We start from the raw sequence: 18,670 nt of genomic DNA on the forward strand, positions 1-18,670 counted from the left end.
CCTCAAAGGGGACAAGGAAGTAGTTGAGACAGATGCCCCCACAGGCCTGTTGAGGGCAAAAATGTGCATTTTGGTGCCTAGGACCTAGTTCTGCACTGAATTAGACTTTAAGATGATATATGGAGCTTTGTCAACCTCTTGGACAAATTTGTTGATTCCCCAAGTTCAGCAACAGAGCTGCCGAGATTCAGACTGGCAGCAAGGCTGGCTACATCCAGCCGCTAGAGCAGAGCTTGAAGCAATGATCTAATTAACTTTTCCTTTGTTTCTTTGCCAGTCAAGAGAACAATCGGATGATGAGACCGAGGAGTCCGTGAAGTTTAAGAGGTTACACAAGCTGGTAAACTCCACTCGCAGAGTCAGAAAGAAACTAATTAGGGTGGAAGAAATGAAAAAGCCCAGCACTGAAGGTAAAAAAAAAAAAAAAAAAAAAAAAAAAGCCAAACTCCACCCTGGTTATTCCAAAAGAAATCATTTGGGGGTCAGTTTCTCAGTAGAAAAGGGATACGATTTCAAGTAGAAAATGCGTGGAGCTCTGGCTGAGTCTGGCAGGACTGTGCCTGCTGGAAGAGTGATGCTCAGATGCGATGATGTGGTGGAATGAAGGATCCTTGTGTCAGGAGTTTGGGATGCTTAGTAATTTAAACTGAAACGACGGGAAATGGAAATATTCTCAAGGTGTGGTATAGCTTCATGTATGAGCTTCTACCATTTTATATACACTTTCTAACTTTTTCGCATGAGCCTCCGATCCCAAAGAGGACTGCGGTTCTTGCTCAGTGAAATATAGTTCAAATTTCATATACACACATCTTGAAGAAATGTCTAACAAGGCACTTGACATCCCTTTAAATTTCTCAGGGGTGATTTGTTCTTCCATTCAAATGGAGGCTTGAAGGATCTGGGATTCTAAGGGAATCTTCAGGAGCTGTGTTGCTGGGTTAGCCGGGGGAAACAACAGTGTCAAAGGACACATCAGCTTGGATGTATTGAAGTGGATAGTTAGCCTACGAAGTGTAATTACGGCAGTTCAAACCTGAACCTTATTCATCTCTCTTGTTACTAAAGTGCATCTGCGGCATCTTAAAAATTCTCCCCAAAAAGGCAAAATAAAAGAAGAAGATTTTTTCTGTTTGAAAAATGATAATAATTGAATTGGATAAAAATACTGGAAAGAATATGCTTTAAAAAAATTAGTTGTGAAAATGTCATATCTATGTTGTGAGGAATTTCAAATTTTTAACATGTAGGTCTTAACATTTTTTTGTAGAGGCCTTTTTGTTACATAGAGATAAAATCAAGCTGTGTAAAGAAATGAATTTCCCCTTATTGCAAAGATAAAGGTTTTTCATTTTTATTGCTGCTTTTAATTTTTGTTTAAATTAATTAATTAATGTTTGTTTGTCATTATTTGTGGGTTTAAATCCCTGAGAATAATGCTGGAGCTAAGTGGATATCTGTGAGAGAATGAGGATTAGAAGGGAAAAGAAAAACATGGGGAGAGAATTCAGCTTTATGGCCAATTTTATAAATTAGGGTTGTTTTCAATTCTGGGGTTTCATTAGGGTATCTTTCTTCATGCTAATTCTGTTTACACTTGGATGCAATGCTGATTTTACATTTGGGTGTCTTAATACCTGCCTGGCAGTCATGAATTTCACAGTATGGAATGTACCCTGTGGCGGCTCTGACTGAAATCACAGACAGTGTCACTTGGTACTGTTAGGGAGAACCATATGGAATTGCCAACATTCAACTTGAAGGACACATTTTATAACAAATTTCATGAACACTAGGCCAAAATCAAGTCCCAGATATAACAAATAGATGGAGGGGGCTCATTCATAACTGAGATAATGTGGGTAGAGTAACTAGTCCTGGGCCTGTTCCCCCGTGGGCCCTTCACACATGGTAGTGGTGTGTGAAGGCAGCCTTTCTGCTAGAATAATGTGATGAAAAATACAGACGTTGTAATTTGCATATTTATGTCAGAATAAATCAATCCAACTATCTTTGAGAAGCATCAATTGAAAAGGAAAAATATACCAAAAGGGGTAACTCTAGAGTAAAAAGTAATAACCATATGGAACTCTGGCTCTGAACTTCAGTTCATCTGGGCACAAATCAGGCTTCACAGATGGAAGATGGATTTAGTGAGCCCAAGTCCTAAGGTACACTGTGGCATCTGATGAGTCAGGGAGCCAAGGTGTCATTGGCCAAGCTCACCGTGTTCTCAGGAGAGGCCCCAGGTGTGTGCGTAGCAAGGCGTCTGCTTTGGGTCGCCCCCCACTTCCCTGCTAAACTGGAACTTCCTCCAAGCCCTGCACAATGGAGAACTCTCTGAGGGTCCTCACCTGGCAATGGTACTTGAGAGAGGCTACCTTGGTTCTCTCGTCTTGCAAAGCAGGAAGGATTCATACTCCAGGAGCCCCTCCTCTCCCTGCCCTTGGACTTACAAAGGGCTGATCCTTTGACTTCCTGCGTGGCTGTGCTAATACCACGTTGTCTGCAGGGTACTTATCATTTATTGAGGGCACTCCATGTGCCAGGCACTTCCCTAAACACTTCAGATTTTACGTTCTCTTTAATGTCACCCTCAGAATAGCCACCAGAGGCAAGCACTTATGCCATCCTCGTTTTGTAAATGAGGAAACTGAGTCTCAAAGAGGCTAAGTAATTGACTCCTGGCCACTCAGCCAGCCAGCAGAAGGCCCAGCACGATGTCCAGGCATCCTGCTTCCTGGCAGCAGCCTGTTCTCACTCTGCTGCCACCTCTGTCCCCCGTCAGCTCTGGAGTCCTCAGAATGCCAGGAGAGAGATCAATTCTTCACCTTTTCTCACCCTTGCATCTTGGGTTTTAAGTCCTTATCCCGGCATGGATGACTGGCCAATCTTTAGGTTACATCAGTGCCCTTTATATGCCCATTTCTGTGTCTTTGCCCCACAATGGACCCCCTTCCTCCCCTCATTGCTCCGACTCAGTTCTCTACAGTAATGAATCGCCAGTTTTTGTAGAAAGCTTTTCAGCTTATACAGCACCTTCACATAATTCTTCTATGGGAATAACATTTAGTGTTACTGTCACAACAGCCTTGCCAGGGATATTAGGCACAGATAGGTAGGCATTATTGCAGATGAGGAAACAGAGGCTCAGGGCCAGGAATTAATTGCCCAAGATCAGGGAGCTATGAGTGGCAGAGCCAGGCTGGATGCAGAGCATACCTCTGAGTTCCTGGCATTAAGTCAGCCCATAGCCTACCTCCTTCCTCCTGTCAAAATCGCCTTGCCTTTGATAAGCCGGTCTCAGCTAAGTGAGATAGATGGAGGCCTTCACGTGAAGCAAATCACACCAACTGTGATGGAGTGAGCTCATCTTGAGGGCCACTCTTCCAATAGGAGAGTTGTACACTCAAGTCAGAGGAGGATGGGAGAAGTGATGCTCCAAGTTCAAGTAGTCCAGGTCAAGGTTAGGATTCCAGGCTGCTGGTCAGGCCCAGACAGAAAAGCCTGCACTACAGAAGCCCTGCCCTGGGTGCCAGTGGATGCAGCCACTTGGGAAGCATCCGCCACATTTCCCTCCCAACCTCTTACCAGATGCTGACTTTCCTGAACCCAAGAATAGAGCTACATTCATCATGGGCATGCGTGTACCAGCTGGTTCCAGACTCAGATGTGACACTGAAGAATTGGAATCTCTGACGACAGTCCTAAGCACAGAGTCCAGAAAATGTCCAAAACAGCTGCTGAGTGACAAATCCTTAAGATACACAGGATAGACCCACCTGACTTCTCTGAACCCCCTTAAGACTGTGGGTGCCTTTGCACATCTGTGTGGACACCTGGGTAGATGGTGAAACCACAAGCATGTCGACTTCCTTTTTTTTTTTTTTTTTTTTTAAATGAGTTGGAGTCTTGCTCTGTCACCCAGGCTGGAGTCTAGTAGCGCAATCTCGACTCACTGCAACCTCCGCCTCCTGTATTCAAACGATTCTCCTGCCTTGGCCTCCCAAGTAGCTGGGATTATAGGCGTGTGCCACCACATCTGGCTAATTTTTGTATTTTTAGTAGAGACAAGGTTTCACCATGTTAGCCAGAATGGTCTTGATCTCCTGACTTTGTGATCCGCCCGCCTCAGCCTCCCGACTTCTTTAACAGAGAAGTCCACAGTTGGGCTGCCCCTGCCACAGGTTGTGCCTCTCGTCTTGGTTCAGTCGCTTCTTCTTGGAAGTGGAGGGTAGACTGTAGCTAGAAGAGGTTGCTGTTTTTATTTCCAATAGCATAAGAACCCATAGTCTCCATATTTTATCAGTCAGACAGGTGCCCCGAGGAAGGAGCAGGAGACTTCCAGGACATTTGTATCCTGCCTCTGGACTGATGAATTTCTGTTAGAACCCCGAACCCTGCCTTTAAACTTCCCCTGAATGATCTCTGAACAATTCTCCAGGGGACCTGGGCCAGGCGGAGTTGTACATCTTCTTTCTTACTTCCTTCCCTCCCCACTGCTGCCTCCTGGGCATGAATGTAAAGTTGACCTTGGGTTGTGTTTGATAGCAGCCATTCTTTGTTGTTGTTGTTATATTTGTACCTATAAATCCCATCAATTGGGAAAGTAAGCCATTCTTAGAATTTTAAAGGATGGCTGAGGTTCTTTTCCCCTCTAGTTTTGCTCTGAACTGAGCGTAGCTCTCCCTTTTTCTCTGACATTTAACTGTACACTGGCGCCCTCATCCCAGCTGGTATATTTAGTGCCATCCTTCTGTTCCAAGGAACTTTTCCTTTTTTCCTCTTCACAATTCAGCGGGTGGAAAGCTGCAGAGCTCAAAGTTTCCCTGTAATTAAAGGGACATAGCCCGTTGGGATCACTACACCCACAGTTTGACCTACTTCTTTTCTCACATCTGTTCATATAACACATGCGGAAAAGAACTCAGTTTTCCTGCCAGCAAGTCCAAACCTTTCCACTGAGCTCCAGAGGGCTTGGCTTGCCACCTGGCTCCAATGAGGGCTTCAAGAGTTGGAATCCCTGAGACCAGCGGGACCCTGGAGCTGCCTGCGTGTCAGGGCCCTTAAACGCCCTTGCTGCTTCCTCGTGAGGCCTGAGTTGATGGGAATATCTGGCCGCAATCACTGAGTTCCCTAACTTTTTGCGTTTGGCCTGTCAGCTGGAGACGATTCATCAGTCACATTTGCAAGATACAGCCCTTTATAGTGTTTCTTCCCAGCAAAACTTCCTTGGAGATTTAATCACTCAAATGGCATATGTATCAGTAAAACAATCACTGTCAGCCGCATGGCATTTATCACACTCCATCTATAAAAAGCCACCAGAGCCAACTTAGAGGAGCGCCTTTCAAAAGGGGGCAAGATCGTGATTCCTAGTTTCAGAAGGTTGCATTTACAAGCTGGGGAGGAGGACATTATCTCGAAATGCTAAGGCATATCTTGATTATGCCTAGCTTAGATTTTGCCAAATGGTGTTTTAAATATGCCTGTGAGGGTGTTTGGTCTACAGAGATATATAAGGAAGAAGAAAACACATCTGAAACCTTTTAACATTACGCTTGTATGAAACCATATATTTGCACAGTATATTTTCATTTTTCTCTGCATATTTAAGGGAGAGCTGGGTTTGTAAAGAGGGTCATGATACAGAGAAAGACACCGCTGTAGGCTAGCTAGCTATATGGGTGAGCTTATATTTTGCAGGGTGTTGGGTGTAAAGAAAGATGTAACGCAGCCGAGCGTGGTGATTCACGCCTGTAATCCCAGCACTTTGGGAGGCCGAGACAGGCAGATCATGAGGTCAAGAGATCGAAACCATCCTGACCAACATAGTGAAACCTCGTCTCTACTAAAATTACAAAAATTAGCTGGATATGTTGGCATGGGCCTGTAGTCCCAGCTACTCAGGAGGCTGAGGCAGGAGAATGGCTTGAACCTGGGAGGCGGAGGTTGCAGCGAGCCAAAGATATTGCCACTGCACCCCAGCCTGGTGACAGACTCAGACTCCGTCTCTTAAAAAAATGTAATGCAAGAATGGAAAGGTGTGTTCACAAGAGACTCTGTTGGTTTCCCTGCAGGTGGGGAGGAGCACGTGTTCGAGAATTCGCCGGTCCTGGATGAACGGTCCGTCCTCTACTCTGGCGTGCACAAGAAGCCCTTTTTCTTTGACGGCTCTCCTGAGAAACCTCCCGAAGATGACTCGGACTCTCTCACCACGTCTCCATCATCCAGCAGCCTGGACACCTGGGGCGCTGGCCGGAAGTTGGTCAAAACCTTCAGCAAAGGAGAGAGTCGGGGCCTGATTAAGCCCCCCAAGAAGATGGGGACGTTCTTCTCCTACCCAGAAGAAGAAAAGGCCCAGAAAGTGTCCCGCTCCCTCACCGAGGGGGAGATGAAGAAGGGTCTCGGGTCCCTGAGCCACGGGGTAAGTACGGATGGTGTTTGCTTCTATGACAACCACCGGCGCAGGCACCACCTGCTGGTGTCCCTGGAGGAGTTTCAGAGTGTGCGGAAGCAAATCCGCTTGAAGAAAACGGATACTAATTATTCCTGTTCCAGAGCTTTTCTCTGCCAGCGTCCCTCCAGAAAAGGCGTCTCCAGCACCACCTGTGACCTGCAGCTGCTCCGGCAGAAAGGCAAAGGGGGCGGGAGCTGCGGCTTCCCCGGCAGGAGGGTGCGCGGGCGCACCTCGGTCAGCGAGTTCAATATCACCTATGTGGTGGAGCGGAGCCTGTACAGCCACCTGAACCTGACCCAGCTAGTGCGGCCTGCTTCAGACAGGACCCTGAGCAAGGCTGAGAGACAGGACCTGAGGCGGTGCCTGCTGGAGGAGGATGAGGAGGCAAAGAGGAAGTGGGCCGCCACGGTCGACCGCTGTACTAAAAGGGTTCTCTTGAGAATCCACCAGAAGTCTGTGAGTCACAAAGATGGTCCCGAGGACGGCCTTGTCATTTCTGTGATGTGCAGTCAAGCATTATGGCCTTTCTTCTGCGGGGACCGGCTTCCTCCCCTCTCTCTGCTACTCATGACGTCAGGGACCATCCCACCATCACCTTCAATTTCAAACCCTGCTTTCACTTCCAGGCACCTTTCTCCTTCTCTTCCATGTCTCCTTTTGCCAGATGAAGCTGTTTGAGTTCCCATTAAAATAAGCATTGAAGCTGATCCAGAGAGGGGCTTCCAGGATACAGGGGTGGGGTTTGGCTGCCTCTAAGAGTGGCTGTCTTGATTCTCGGCCATCGTGTCACTTGACCTCAAAGAGGCTGATTCAAAACAGAAGAGCATTTTGCCCTGCAAAGAGATGCTTGCTCTTGGTTTTAAAATTAAAACAATAGGATCAGGCTCATGGAAAAACTGCCATCATCACAGTCACCAATTCGGTGATTTGAAAACATTATAAAGCACATTTATTTTATTAGAAGAGGCAAGCAGAAAGTTCATAAATCTAACAAAAAAAAGGGGAGCTTTTTTGTTTAACTTAAGTCTATTCAATGTTCTTATCTTTTTAAACAAATCAGCATTTGGAAATGCATTCCCCTAGCCTATAGTTTCTTCTATATGCAGCAAGCAAGAAAGGACTCACTCTCAAGGAATAGGATGTTTTTCACTTTTAATACCAGATGATCAGAGACCTAGTAAGATTTATTTTCAAGGCATGATTTACTTTGAACTTCAGAATATAGACATTTTTCCTCCTGAAATTCCCACCTAACTTTTAGTTTGCAGAGTGGCCCACATAAAATGGTACAAAATGAGGAAGTAGAGTTCTTGGCCCTCTGTCACCTGGCATCTTGCTTAATCTGCTCGGGATGGTTGGCTGTGGGCCCTTTTAAAGATCTGAAAAAATAGAGTATCCTTCAATAGTGGCTTTTCCCAGGCAGCCTTCACATTCATGAACAGGATGTGCTTCCCCAGACGATTGGTGTAATTTAAATTCATTCAGTCAGGTTCTGCTTTTGTGAAAGTGTAGACTGGTTGGTCAATACCCTCCTTAAAATGACCTTCTCCCTTGTAAAAGAATCATTAGGTCCTTCCTAGCCCCTGGGTTTTCCAGATATTTCCACACATTGAACTTTTTCCCTAGATCTTATTTTCTGTCTTTCATGTTCATATAATTCCTACAGTACTTTTAATACTACTAGTATGAGCAGGAGCTTTTCTTCTGGCTCTTTCTGCATCCTGGCAACAGTTTTTCATTGGTCGAGGTTTTGTTTTAAAATAACAATCTCTTTCTCACCCATTCAGCCTCTGTTTGCTCTGACTCACAGCTATTTTGAGAAATAACCAGTCTTAGTTCTATGTATTTATTTTTTACTTTCAGAAGTGTTCCGCCCAGTTCCTCTGCTCTTGTACCTTTTGATATGACCTTGATAGAACAGACCCACTTCTTCTCTGTTAATTGATGACTCACCTTTGTGAGTTTACATCATGTAAGACTGAGAATTTTCCCAATTTGAGCACCTCGAATTGTTGATGTGCTTCTCATGTCATTTACTGTCAGATTAATATCATAACTCCATGAGGGCTTTGTTTCTAGAAGTTCTATCGCTGGGAGTTGTGCTAATCAGCATTGTGGGCCAGTGGTTAATTCTTCACTGACATTGACTATGGACATCAGGCCAAGCTTATTTCCGGCACTGCCCCCACCTAACGTGGTGCTACGTAATCCCTATCCCAACTATCAGTCAGAGGCTGAGTATTTTTAAGATACTGTGAGCTTGAGACACTAATGGACAGTTTCAACACTTGTAAAAATATGTGTTTAATAAGAACTTAAATATTTGTATATGTCTTTTCTTGTAGTACAATTAAACAAAATTTTATTTTCTAATTATCCAGGGAATGTAAGAGGAAATAAGTGTTCTATCTTACAATAGAAAGAACTTTCTAAAAAAGGATTAATCATATTTCTTTGCTAGATTTATTTTAAAAGTTATTTTCCATTTTCCTTGTCATGTATTTCTTTTATTTTGTCTAAAAGTTTCCTTTATTCTTCAACCTCAATCTTTATGTCTTTCAAAAATGCCATATTTGCTTGATGAAGCCTCAGGGAAATGATAATGCTTTGTATCCATTGGAAGTGGTCACTTGTCTTGCATTTTATTTGGTCATTCAATTTTTGTTTGGGAGAACAGACATGCATGACATTTTGCAATTTTGTCCATTTTTAAATTCAACCTCAAAACATGTGTTTGCAACTGCATGAGCATTCCATTGACTAGCCCTCCTCATCCCAAGCATCGATCCAAAGCGTTTTATTAATTATCTGTACAGGAGATGTATGAACAAAAAAAAATTTATTTAGGCTTCATTTATTTAGGTCATCTATGCCAAAGGGTGGTTCAACTATTGATTTATTTTCTACGACTCTGTTTACAGTCCGTTTTCTCTTTTGAAGGAATGCGATTTAAAGAACTACTTGATCTTATAGAAAAAGTTAGAAAATAATTCAAGCAGTGATTATTGTTATATTCTTTGTCACTCCTCCACTGTATAAAAAAGAGTCCATTCCAGGTATCTTAGCCTATCACTGGAAGAGGTTTTAGTTAGTTGGTAGTTAAGAAAACTGGTCCATTCTTTAAGTTTTTCATTTTAGAAATAAATGCATACAACGGGCATATGAAAACCTAAATGAGATTCTAATTTATTGCAGTCATAGTTTCCACATAAATTCTTTGTTAGTTATTTCATACATATCAGAAATAACTTGGGCTCCAGCATTGCAGTAGATGCTGTATTTTAAAGCAGGGACATGCAAAAGCCATACAGTGATGAGGCATCTGGGCGCCATACTGTGTCTGTGAAGCCCTGACTCACAGGAAAGGAACTAGAATAAAGTCACTGCTTTTGCAAGAAAGAGGAAACGTACATGGCATTATACGCTGGAAAGAAAATGTTAAAAATTAGCCTTGAGAGGTGGTCATAACATTGGTGTATATATTTGTGTAGAAAGGTTTTTCTCTTTCTACAGAATAGAGGTCCAGTGGAGTGGACTATAAAAGAAATCAGATTGCCCATTGATATTTAATATAGAATTAGGATAATGTCTATTAGAAAACAAGTCGGTAGTAGATTATTTAAAACAGCAACAACAGCAGCGGGAGCATTGGTGAAGAACAGCAGCTTTGAGACATCCTGATGTTGGTTATCTTGAAAAGCTTCTTATCTCCTGGCCCACCCCTCTGCCCCGCTGGCCATCTCTCACTTTGTGGCCCATTCCTGGAATGCTCCAGTTTTATAGTTGAACTCCCAGAGTAGACGGTAAGGCCCAGAAAGAAGCTCCAGCCCTGCCTTTGCATATTTATAATGTTAACTAAGCCTCAACTTCAGTATAACAGCTGCCAGGGTGACTATCACATTCTCAGGACAGCCTTAATGAAAAGTAATGGAAGAAACCAACATTCATAGATTGTCTAGTGTCTACCTTGTGCCAGGCAGTGTGCTAGAAGGTTTCAAATATTATATAAGTGTTATTTGAATAATGAAGAATCTAAAGCTCAGAGAGTGTGAGTACTTTACCTGAGATCACACAGCAAGTAAGTGGGAGAACCAGGATTTGCATCTATATTTCTGTGACTTCAAAAACCTAAACATTCTGCTTCTAGGATGTTTTTACTTTCTCAATTCAGTAAATTTATATATATGTATGATGTTTAATATGCTTATATGAATTTAATGTTTATAGTTTATGTTTATACATATATAAACATATTAAATAAGCAACACTTACAGTGTATTAGGTTGGTGCAGAAGTAATCACGGTTTTTGCCATTGAAAATAATGGCAAAACCGTGGTTACTTTTGCACCAGCCTAATACATTGTACTTTTCTGTTCATTTCTTCCATTTAATAGCTGTTCATTAGAGTTCTCTGAGAAGCTGGTAATACAAAATATTGAAGCCTGAATCTGCAATTAAACTTTTATAACTGATTTTTTTTAAGATAAGTAATTGTAACAACATCAATGTGTGTTGCGGGGAGCGGGGTGGTCATTCAGTGGCTTTTACTAGAAAAGCAGCAGTGAATTTGAACCAAGTTCTGCAAATACCAAATCACTGAGATTCAAGCAGTTCCATGAAGTTTGCAACCACCTAAAAGGATGAGAAAGTTTTCATTCTTTATAACGTCAGCATTTGTCCTATTGAAATTAAAAGAGTGTGGTCAAAGGCAGTCACTGAATCAACCGTTTTCTTTCTGGGCAAATGTGGCATCTTCATTCACTGAGAGAAAACAGTCATCGTTCATTAACTTGGGCAGTTAGATAGGAAAGTTACCAGCATTTTTGGCTAGGATGGGGAAGCAACGAGTGAGTAATTCTCTTGGCCTGATTGGACAATTGTAAACATAACCTTCTCCCCTTCCCCCTTCTCAGCGGTTTAAAACTAAACAAAACAAAAGTCTGTTTGAAAAGCTTGCTGTTGGTGTCAGAGCTGTGGGATTTCAGACCTGGGTTTTCAAGATGCCTGAACATGTGGCTCCTCTAACATACATCCTTTCATTATCTCTACTGAATGCAGCAGATGTTAGGGGAAGTTCTGTGCTAGGGACAGGGAATCTTACAGCACTGGACTCACGGAGGGTTTTGTTGTTGTTCGGGCCTTTTTAAAGTGGTTGGTTTCTGCATGTTAAGGGGATTCTAGACTTCTGGGGCGGGCAAAGTTCCAGTGGCCCCTGAAGGGATAAATGAGTGAAGTTTCCTCATGATGTGAATCGTGTGTTTGTTTCTCATCATTTCTCGTTTTCTGCTTTCATCCTGTATGTGTATTTGTGATTCGGAGGCTTTTGGGTTGGAGCACTGTGGGCTGGCTTAAGCGTAACTGGAGTTTCCCTGCCCTACCCTCTTTCCACAGAGAACCTGCAGTTTTGGAGGATTTGACTTGACGAATCGCTCTCTGCACATTGGCAGTAATAATTCTGACCCAATGGTGAGTAACCTCAGAGGAAACAAAAGATTTGGATTCAGACGATGAGGCTGACAATAGTTGACCCTTGAGCATCTTTGAGAATTGATACTGGGTAATGTTTTCCTTAGTAATCCTGAATCACATTTAGAAAAAAGCTCTATTTCACTCATATTACAGACTCCACTGTTCCACGTGCCATGAATGGTGACCCCTCTCACCGCCATCCCCTTCCTTGAGAGTAGCACAGTTCCTTTAATGACTTTGCTTCTGGTTTTCTTCAAATAACAAATCCAGATTAAGTCTGGCTTCTGCGGTCTGAGTCATTTTGCACACGGCCTTTTCTTCTTGCTAGTTGCAAGCATGTAACTATTACACACACATAGCCCATAAAGTGGAGCCCTGTGATTTGGGCCCTAAGAGTATGTGCTGGCATTTTGGAACGCCAGTCTTATTGTGAGCCCAGTACCTGGCCCTGCATGGCCTATACTAAGCCTAGAGTTTTGTGGTCTGGGGTGTCCTAGAATGAACCCAGTCTCTGTGGGACCAAAGCAGACCAGACCCCTCACGGCCCAGGTATCTGCCCTCTCAGACCTGCTTCTGGGTCATGGCCTAGGGACAGGCCACTGTGGTGGCACACACATTTTGTTCCCTGAAGTTTGCTTTCTCAGACCCCAAGGGTGAAGGTCTTATAGCTTGTCCCTTGTATCGTGTCATAAAACTGTAAAATGAAGGTTTCATGTTTTGTATTTGTTATGCTCGTAGGTCAGCTAAAATACCCACCTGGGATATATATGAAGTGTTTTGAAAATTTCCTGGAAGAGAATTAAACTATTTTATTTGACTATCAGATTATATTGATTCTAAAACCAATAGTTTTATGCTGTTGATCTCTTTTAGAAATGAGAGAAAGTATGATATTTTTTTTCTTTCTCAGGGAAAAGTTTATTTTAAAAAAAAATGCAAACTAGAATGAGAGAAGACCACCATCTAGTTTGTAAAGAGAAGGAAATTTACACACTGAGCGCTATAGTGACGGAAATCCAATCAGATGTTGCTCTGAGCTTTCACCATTTGTTCTAACCACTTTCCCAGGACAATTCAGTAGTGTTATCCCTCTCTTCTCCCCCACTGATGGGATTCACGAACACTGATTCATGCCGATCACTCTTCACTGATGAAATGCGGTCCCCTTGGGTGTCAAAAACAGTGGAAAAAATATAACCAGATAAGAATGTATTAAAAGTAAATAAAATAAAAAGTGACTCACACCCCACTTGAAGCAAACAAACAGAAAGCCCAATAGTCAATTCCTCAAAGAGATAAATAACAGCACTGAGTTAACACAAGAAAACCTGCAAGATCCTAACGAATGCCAATATTTCTGAGAGGTAGGACGTCGATGGCTGAAACAATAAAACCTGCTCTGGCCTTCATTTTCTGCGACTAACAGTACTTGCAACATTTTGTTTTGCAGGGTAAAGAAGGAGACTTTGTGTACAAAGAAGTCATCAAATCACCTACTGCCTCTCGCATCTCTCTTGGGAAGAAAGTGAAATCAGTGAAAGAGACAATGCGAAAGAGGATGTCTAAAAAGTACAGCAGCTCTGTCTCTGAGCAGGTATGCAGCGCCCTGCTAGAATGTTCCCCTGGTTCTTCCTGACAGGAAAAGCTGAAGACGGCCCTTCTGAGATTTTTAATGGAGCTAAATACACATATTCCTTGGCATTAATCTGCTCCAAGTCCCTGCTTTATTTATGTAGAGAAACACCGAATTCAACACATGTTTATTAAGCACTTGGGCTATTCAGCACTGCGCTTGGTGCTAGGAATACAAAATACAGGACTTGCCTTCTGTGTACAGACGGAGATAGACATTTAAAGAAATGGTTCTTCTTTAGTGCAATAAGCCTTGTAAATTTGAATACAAAGGAAAGATTTTATTTTCTAAACTATGCCTTGCTACAAAATGGATGTGAGCTGAATCAAACCTAAAACAATGTTTTTTTTGGAACAGCAGGCTTGTCAATCATAGCATAAGTTGTTCTAGAAGCACAGAGCCTCAAAGTTCTTCCTGGGTACCAGACTTTGATAATAATGTTTCTTAGAGGGGTGTTTGCCCTCATTGGCCCTATCTGTGACCATGAAGGAAGGTATCACATAATTGATTTTTCCCCTCTAGATCTATAATTTCATTGCTAGAAACATGACTGTTTTCTATCTTAATTGCATGGGTGGAGGGAGTAAAGAGAATTGGAGAGCTGGGCCTCAAGGTAATTTTGACCATTCAATTTTCAAAACATTCTCCTCTGTCTGGCACCTGTATAGCACTCATTTTGTAGCCTGTTGAAGTGCCTGTGTATGAGCTGGTTGTCTGCTTGAAATATGTAGGTAATGCACTTTATCGTCCAAATACAAACAGCAGGGAAAGCAGTCATTTTTGCTCAGCTGCTGCTCTCTGGTGGGCACAGTGAGCTAAAACCAAGCATCGCTCCATGGAAATGACTGAACACCACCAGCCAGCCACCACCCGCCTCACTTTGATTCAAACAAAGCCTGCTTCAGTTGATTACAGTGATTCTCATGGGGAAGTGGGGAGAGCGTACCATTTTGCTCCCCCTTGAACCCCAGGGCAGTGACTTTCCATGGTCACACTGGGTTGGGGTGAAGTGGAGTGGATGTTGCCGGCATCCAGAGCAGCAGTGCCCAATCTTTTTGGCACTAGGGACTGGTTTTGTGAAGGTGATTTTTTCACGGAGCTGGGGTGGGTGGCGGTTTTGGGATGATTCACACACATTACATTTATTGTGCACTTTGTTTTTATTATTATTACACTGTAATATATAATGAAGTAATTAGACAACTCACCATAATGTACAATCAGTGGGAACCCTGAATTTGTTTTCCTGCAACTGGATGGTCCCATGTGGGGGTAATGGGAGGTAGTAACAGATCATCAGGCATTAGATGCTCACAAGGAGCATGCAATCTAGATCCCTCGTGTGTGCGATTCACAACCTATGAAAATCTAATGCCACTGCTGATCTGACAGGAGGTGGAGCTCAGACAGTAATGCGAATAATGGAGAGTGGCTGTAAAAAGAGATGAAGCTTCGCCTGCTCACCTCCTGCTATGTGGTGCAGTTCCTAACAGGCCACAGAGGAGTACTGGTCCACGCCCCAGGAGTTGGAGAATGCTGATCTAGAGGACAGATGCCAGGGACACTGCCAAAACATCCTAGCATGCACAGGACAGTCCCCACAGCAAAGAACTGTGCATTCAAAATCATCAGTGCTCAGGCTGAGAAACTGTGGCTTATTAGCCCTTCAGGGGATGTCTGGGCTACCTTCAGTGTCTTATCCATGATTTTTTTTTGAGTCAGAGTTTCGCTCTTGTTGCCCAGGCTGGAGTGCAATGGCGGGATCTCGGCTCACCGCAACCTCCGCCTCCTGGGTTCAGGCAATTCTCCTGCCTCAGCCTCCTGCATAGCTGGGATTACAGGCACGCGCCACCATGCCCAGCTAGTTTTTTAATTTTTAGTAGAGACGGGGTTTCACCATGTTGACCAGGATGGTCTCAATCTCTTGACCTCGTGATCCACCCGCCTCGGCCTCCCAAAGTGCTAGGATTACAGGCGTGAGCCACCGTGCCCGGCCTCTTTATTCTTTTCATTCTCTTGTCCCTATGGGTAAGGGAGTGGTAGTGATTCTATATTTCTATATTGAATATTATATTCTATATTGAAGCATTCAGCTTGCTAGTGAAAGCACGCTACTAATTTAAAGCACTTTATTAAGTTTGCTTTTCCCCAAAATTGAAACCGCTACTAAAGCTGTTGAACTTATGTTCCAAGAGGTTTTCTGCTTTATGCATCATAAGATCAGAATTTTAATGTCATGTTGACATTTTTCTATAATTTTACTCTAATAGCAATCTTATGTGCTTAGTTCTATCTTTTTAAAGCAGTCATTTCATGTAAGTTGGGAATAAAAGAAATAACTGATCACTATAAATTTTTTGTAAAGCACAAAATAATGGAAAATTTTGTATATGGTTTGTTGCTGTTGTTCTTGTTGTTATTGTTTTTAAGACAGAGTCTCACTCTGTCACCCAGGCTGCAGTGCAATGGTGTGGACTCGGCTCACTGCAACCTCTGCCTCCCAGGTTCAAGTGATTCACCTCAGCCTCCCGAGAATCTGGGAATAGAGGCGTGCACCACCACACTGGGCTAATTTTTATATTTTTAGCAGAGACGGGTTTTTACTGTGTGGCCAGGCAGGTCTCAAACTTCTGACCTCATGGTCCACCCCACTCAGCCTCCCAAAGTGCCAGGATCACAGGCATGAGCCACTGTGCCAGGCCTTGTGTGGTTATTTTTAAAAAAAACTTTTTGGTAAATATACCAACCCTTATGGTAGGGATGTTTGTTTTCTCTGATACTGCTATATGCCCAGCACCTGGAATAGTTCCTGCTATTGGAGGTAATCCATAAACATGCGACAAATAAATTAATAATTTTAAAAAGCATTTGAAAATATATCAGAGATCCACATTTACTATTGCTATTTTTCAAATGTGTGCTTTTTTCAAAAGCATTACAGAAGATTTTGATGGGAAAGATTATTTATTTAATGATGCAGAAAGGAGGAATGAATTCTTTTTTTTTTTTTTAAGGAATTCATACTTCGTAGCTTCAGTAACTTCCTAATATCTGTTTTTCTTTGTTACTGTTGAGGTCGCTTGCTCACTTTCCTTACATTTAAAGCACTAATGTATGTTGGATCTGAAGCTGCTATTGCTGATGTCCTCAGATGTTTGCAGGGCCTGCGGAGCTGGGTTCAGGCCCTTCTGATGATTTGGCAGCATGAAAATAGCAGGTTTCGTTTAGTTGGTTTTATGCTCACGTGGCTATGGCCATATGAAGTATGCCAGAGACTTTTCTATTTTGGCAAGTAAACAGATCTCACTGCAAACTTTCCGAAGTGTGACATTGTCTATTGATACAGCACCACAAATCAAATAAGCGTGCTATACTCGAATATGCAAATGAGCAGCCGCTGAGAGGGTAATACTTAGCTACCCAAAATGCAGAAAGTACTTCTGAGTCACTCCCATCAGGATTCTGGTCTGAAAGAGACTTCCCAGCTTTTTACTGACAACACTTTAGAAAAGTGAAAAAAGCTAAAACTTCAGAGTGACATATGGAAATTTTATTGTAGACTGGAAAATAGTATGTTTGCTGTATATTTGGGTTTTTATTTTGTATTTCTTTAGCCAATGCCAATAATGTGTATAAATAGAAAGAAGAATCTGGCCAATTTTTTTTTTTTAAGGAATGTTTTTTAAAAAGTGCAAATGTTTCCCATCCAAGTAGATTCAATTTCCTCTGACTACACTTCCAGGTATTCCATTAGTCATGGATTGCACTTGATCTACATTTGAAATCCAGCCTTGTTACTGGGCTTTTGTGTAGGCTGAGTCTCTAAGCCTTTTATTTTTTTCTTGGAGATTTCGAGAATATCTATTTGAGAAGAAGACATAATATTTGAGTTCTTAATAAATAGTAACATTGGCCAGGACTTTAAGCAGGGAGGTAGGATTAAAAGGAGGATAATACTGGGTATAGAATCAAATACGGGTATAGATTGATTTGATTGATTTCATTGAAGGCCGAGTCGCTGAGAATTACAAGACAATGTTTGTCCACTCTGATGACCTTTTTCATTTTGTTGAAACCCACGGCAGGACTCAGGCCTTGAGGGAATGCCTGGTTCCCCTCCGCCTTCGCAGCCTGACCCGGAACACATGGACAAGCCCAAGCTCAAGGCCGGAGGTTCTGTAGAAAGTCTTCGGAGTTCTCTGAGCGGTCAGAGCTCCATGAGTAAGTCTACTTTGTCATTGTAGATTATTTTCTTTGGAGTCAATGTCTGACGTATACTGAGCACGAGGTTCAGGCAATTTCAAGGTAAATAAGACCAAGTCCTGCCAATCAGACCTGCAGACTCTCTGGACTCAGAGTCATATTTGTTTATTAGTAGATATGCAGCAACAGCCCAAAAGAGGGGGTGATGAATTTTGATTGGAGACAATAGGGAAAGCATCTCAGAAAAAGGATCTAGAGAGCAAGGGGAAGAAGCCAGGGAGACAAGCACGTGAAGATGACCAGCAAAATAAAGGGAGTGGGGAGGGAGGGAATTTTATACGTGACTGATAAATTTTGTTCAAATAGTTCAGGGCCAGGGGTAGTTGGAGTTGGCTGAATGGTGTGAAGAAAAAGAACAAGGTTTTATTTTATTTTATTTTTATTTTTTGTGATGGGGTCTCACTGTCTCCCAGGCTGGAGTGCAGTGTTGTGATCTGAGCTCACTGCAACCTTTGCCTCCCTGGCTCAAGAAGTCCTCCTGCCTCAGCCTCCCGAGTAGCTACACGGCAGGGGCACATCACCATGCCTGGCTAATGTTTTGGTGTTTTTTTGTAGAGATGGGGTTTTACCATGTGGCCCAGGCTGATAGAACTCTTGGACTCAAGTCATCTGCCCACCTGGGCCTCCTAAAGTGCTGGGCTTACAGGGGTGAGCCACCGCACCCCAAGATCAGGTTTATACCTACCACTTGAACTTTTTACCCTTGGGCAAGTGATGTGACTGCTCTGAACTTGTTTCCTCATATGTAAAACAGTTAGGAAGAGTGTGCATTACCACTGAGAGGTCACGAATGTTAAGAGCAGGGTCTAGTTCCTGGTCCCGCGGTGTCCTCCATGCAGGAGCC

The 18,670-nt window shown here is 42.8% G+C and overlaps 1 protein-coding gene across 8 annotated transcripts in view; it reads left to right on the forward strand.

The window, feature by feature from the left end:
- The window catches only part of SASH1 (SAM and SH3 domain containing 1), a 361,653-nt gene that overhangs the window by 323,461 nt on the left and 19,522 nt on the right, over nucleotides 1-18,670 (forward strand). For 5 of the 8 annotated variants that reach the window (XM_078370272.1, XM_078370275.1, XM_078370271.1 and 2 more), the window contains 5 exons: nucleotides 278-410; nucleotides 6,081-6,916; nucleotides 11,853-11,927; nucleotides 13,381-13,524; nucleotides 17,649-17,784. In XM_078370272.1, coding sequence (XP_078226398.1) covers nucleotides 278-410; nucleotides 6,081-6,916; nucleotides 11,853-11,927; nucleotides 13,381-13,524; nucleotides 17,649-17,784 — 1,324 coding nt within the window. The remainder of the gene's footprint in view (nucleotides 1-277; nucleotides 411-6,080; nucleotides 6,917-11,852; nucleotides 11,928-13,380; nucleotides 13,525-17,648; nucleotides 17,785-18,670) is intronic. The other 3 variants (XM_078370277.1, XM_078370276.1, XM_078370279.1) reach the window with 1 other exon arrangement.

The sequence above is a fragment of the Callithrix jacchus genome, chromosome 4, assembly GCF_049354715.1.
Source record: "Callithrix jacchus isolate 240 chromosome 4, calJac240_pri, whole genome shotgun sequence".
Taxonomy (NCBI): Eukaryota; Metazoa; Chordata; class Mammalia; order Primates; family Cebidae; genus Callithrix; species Callithrix jacchus.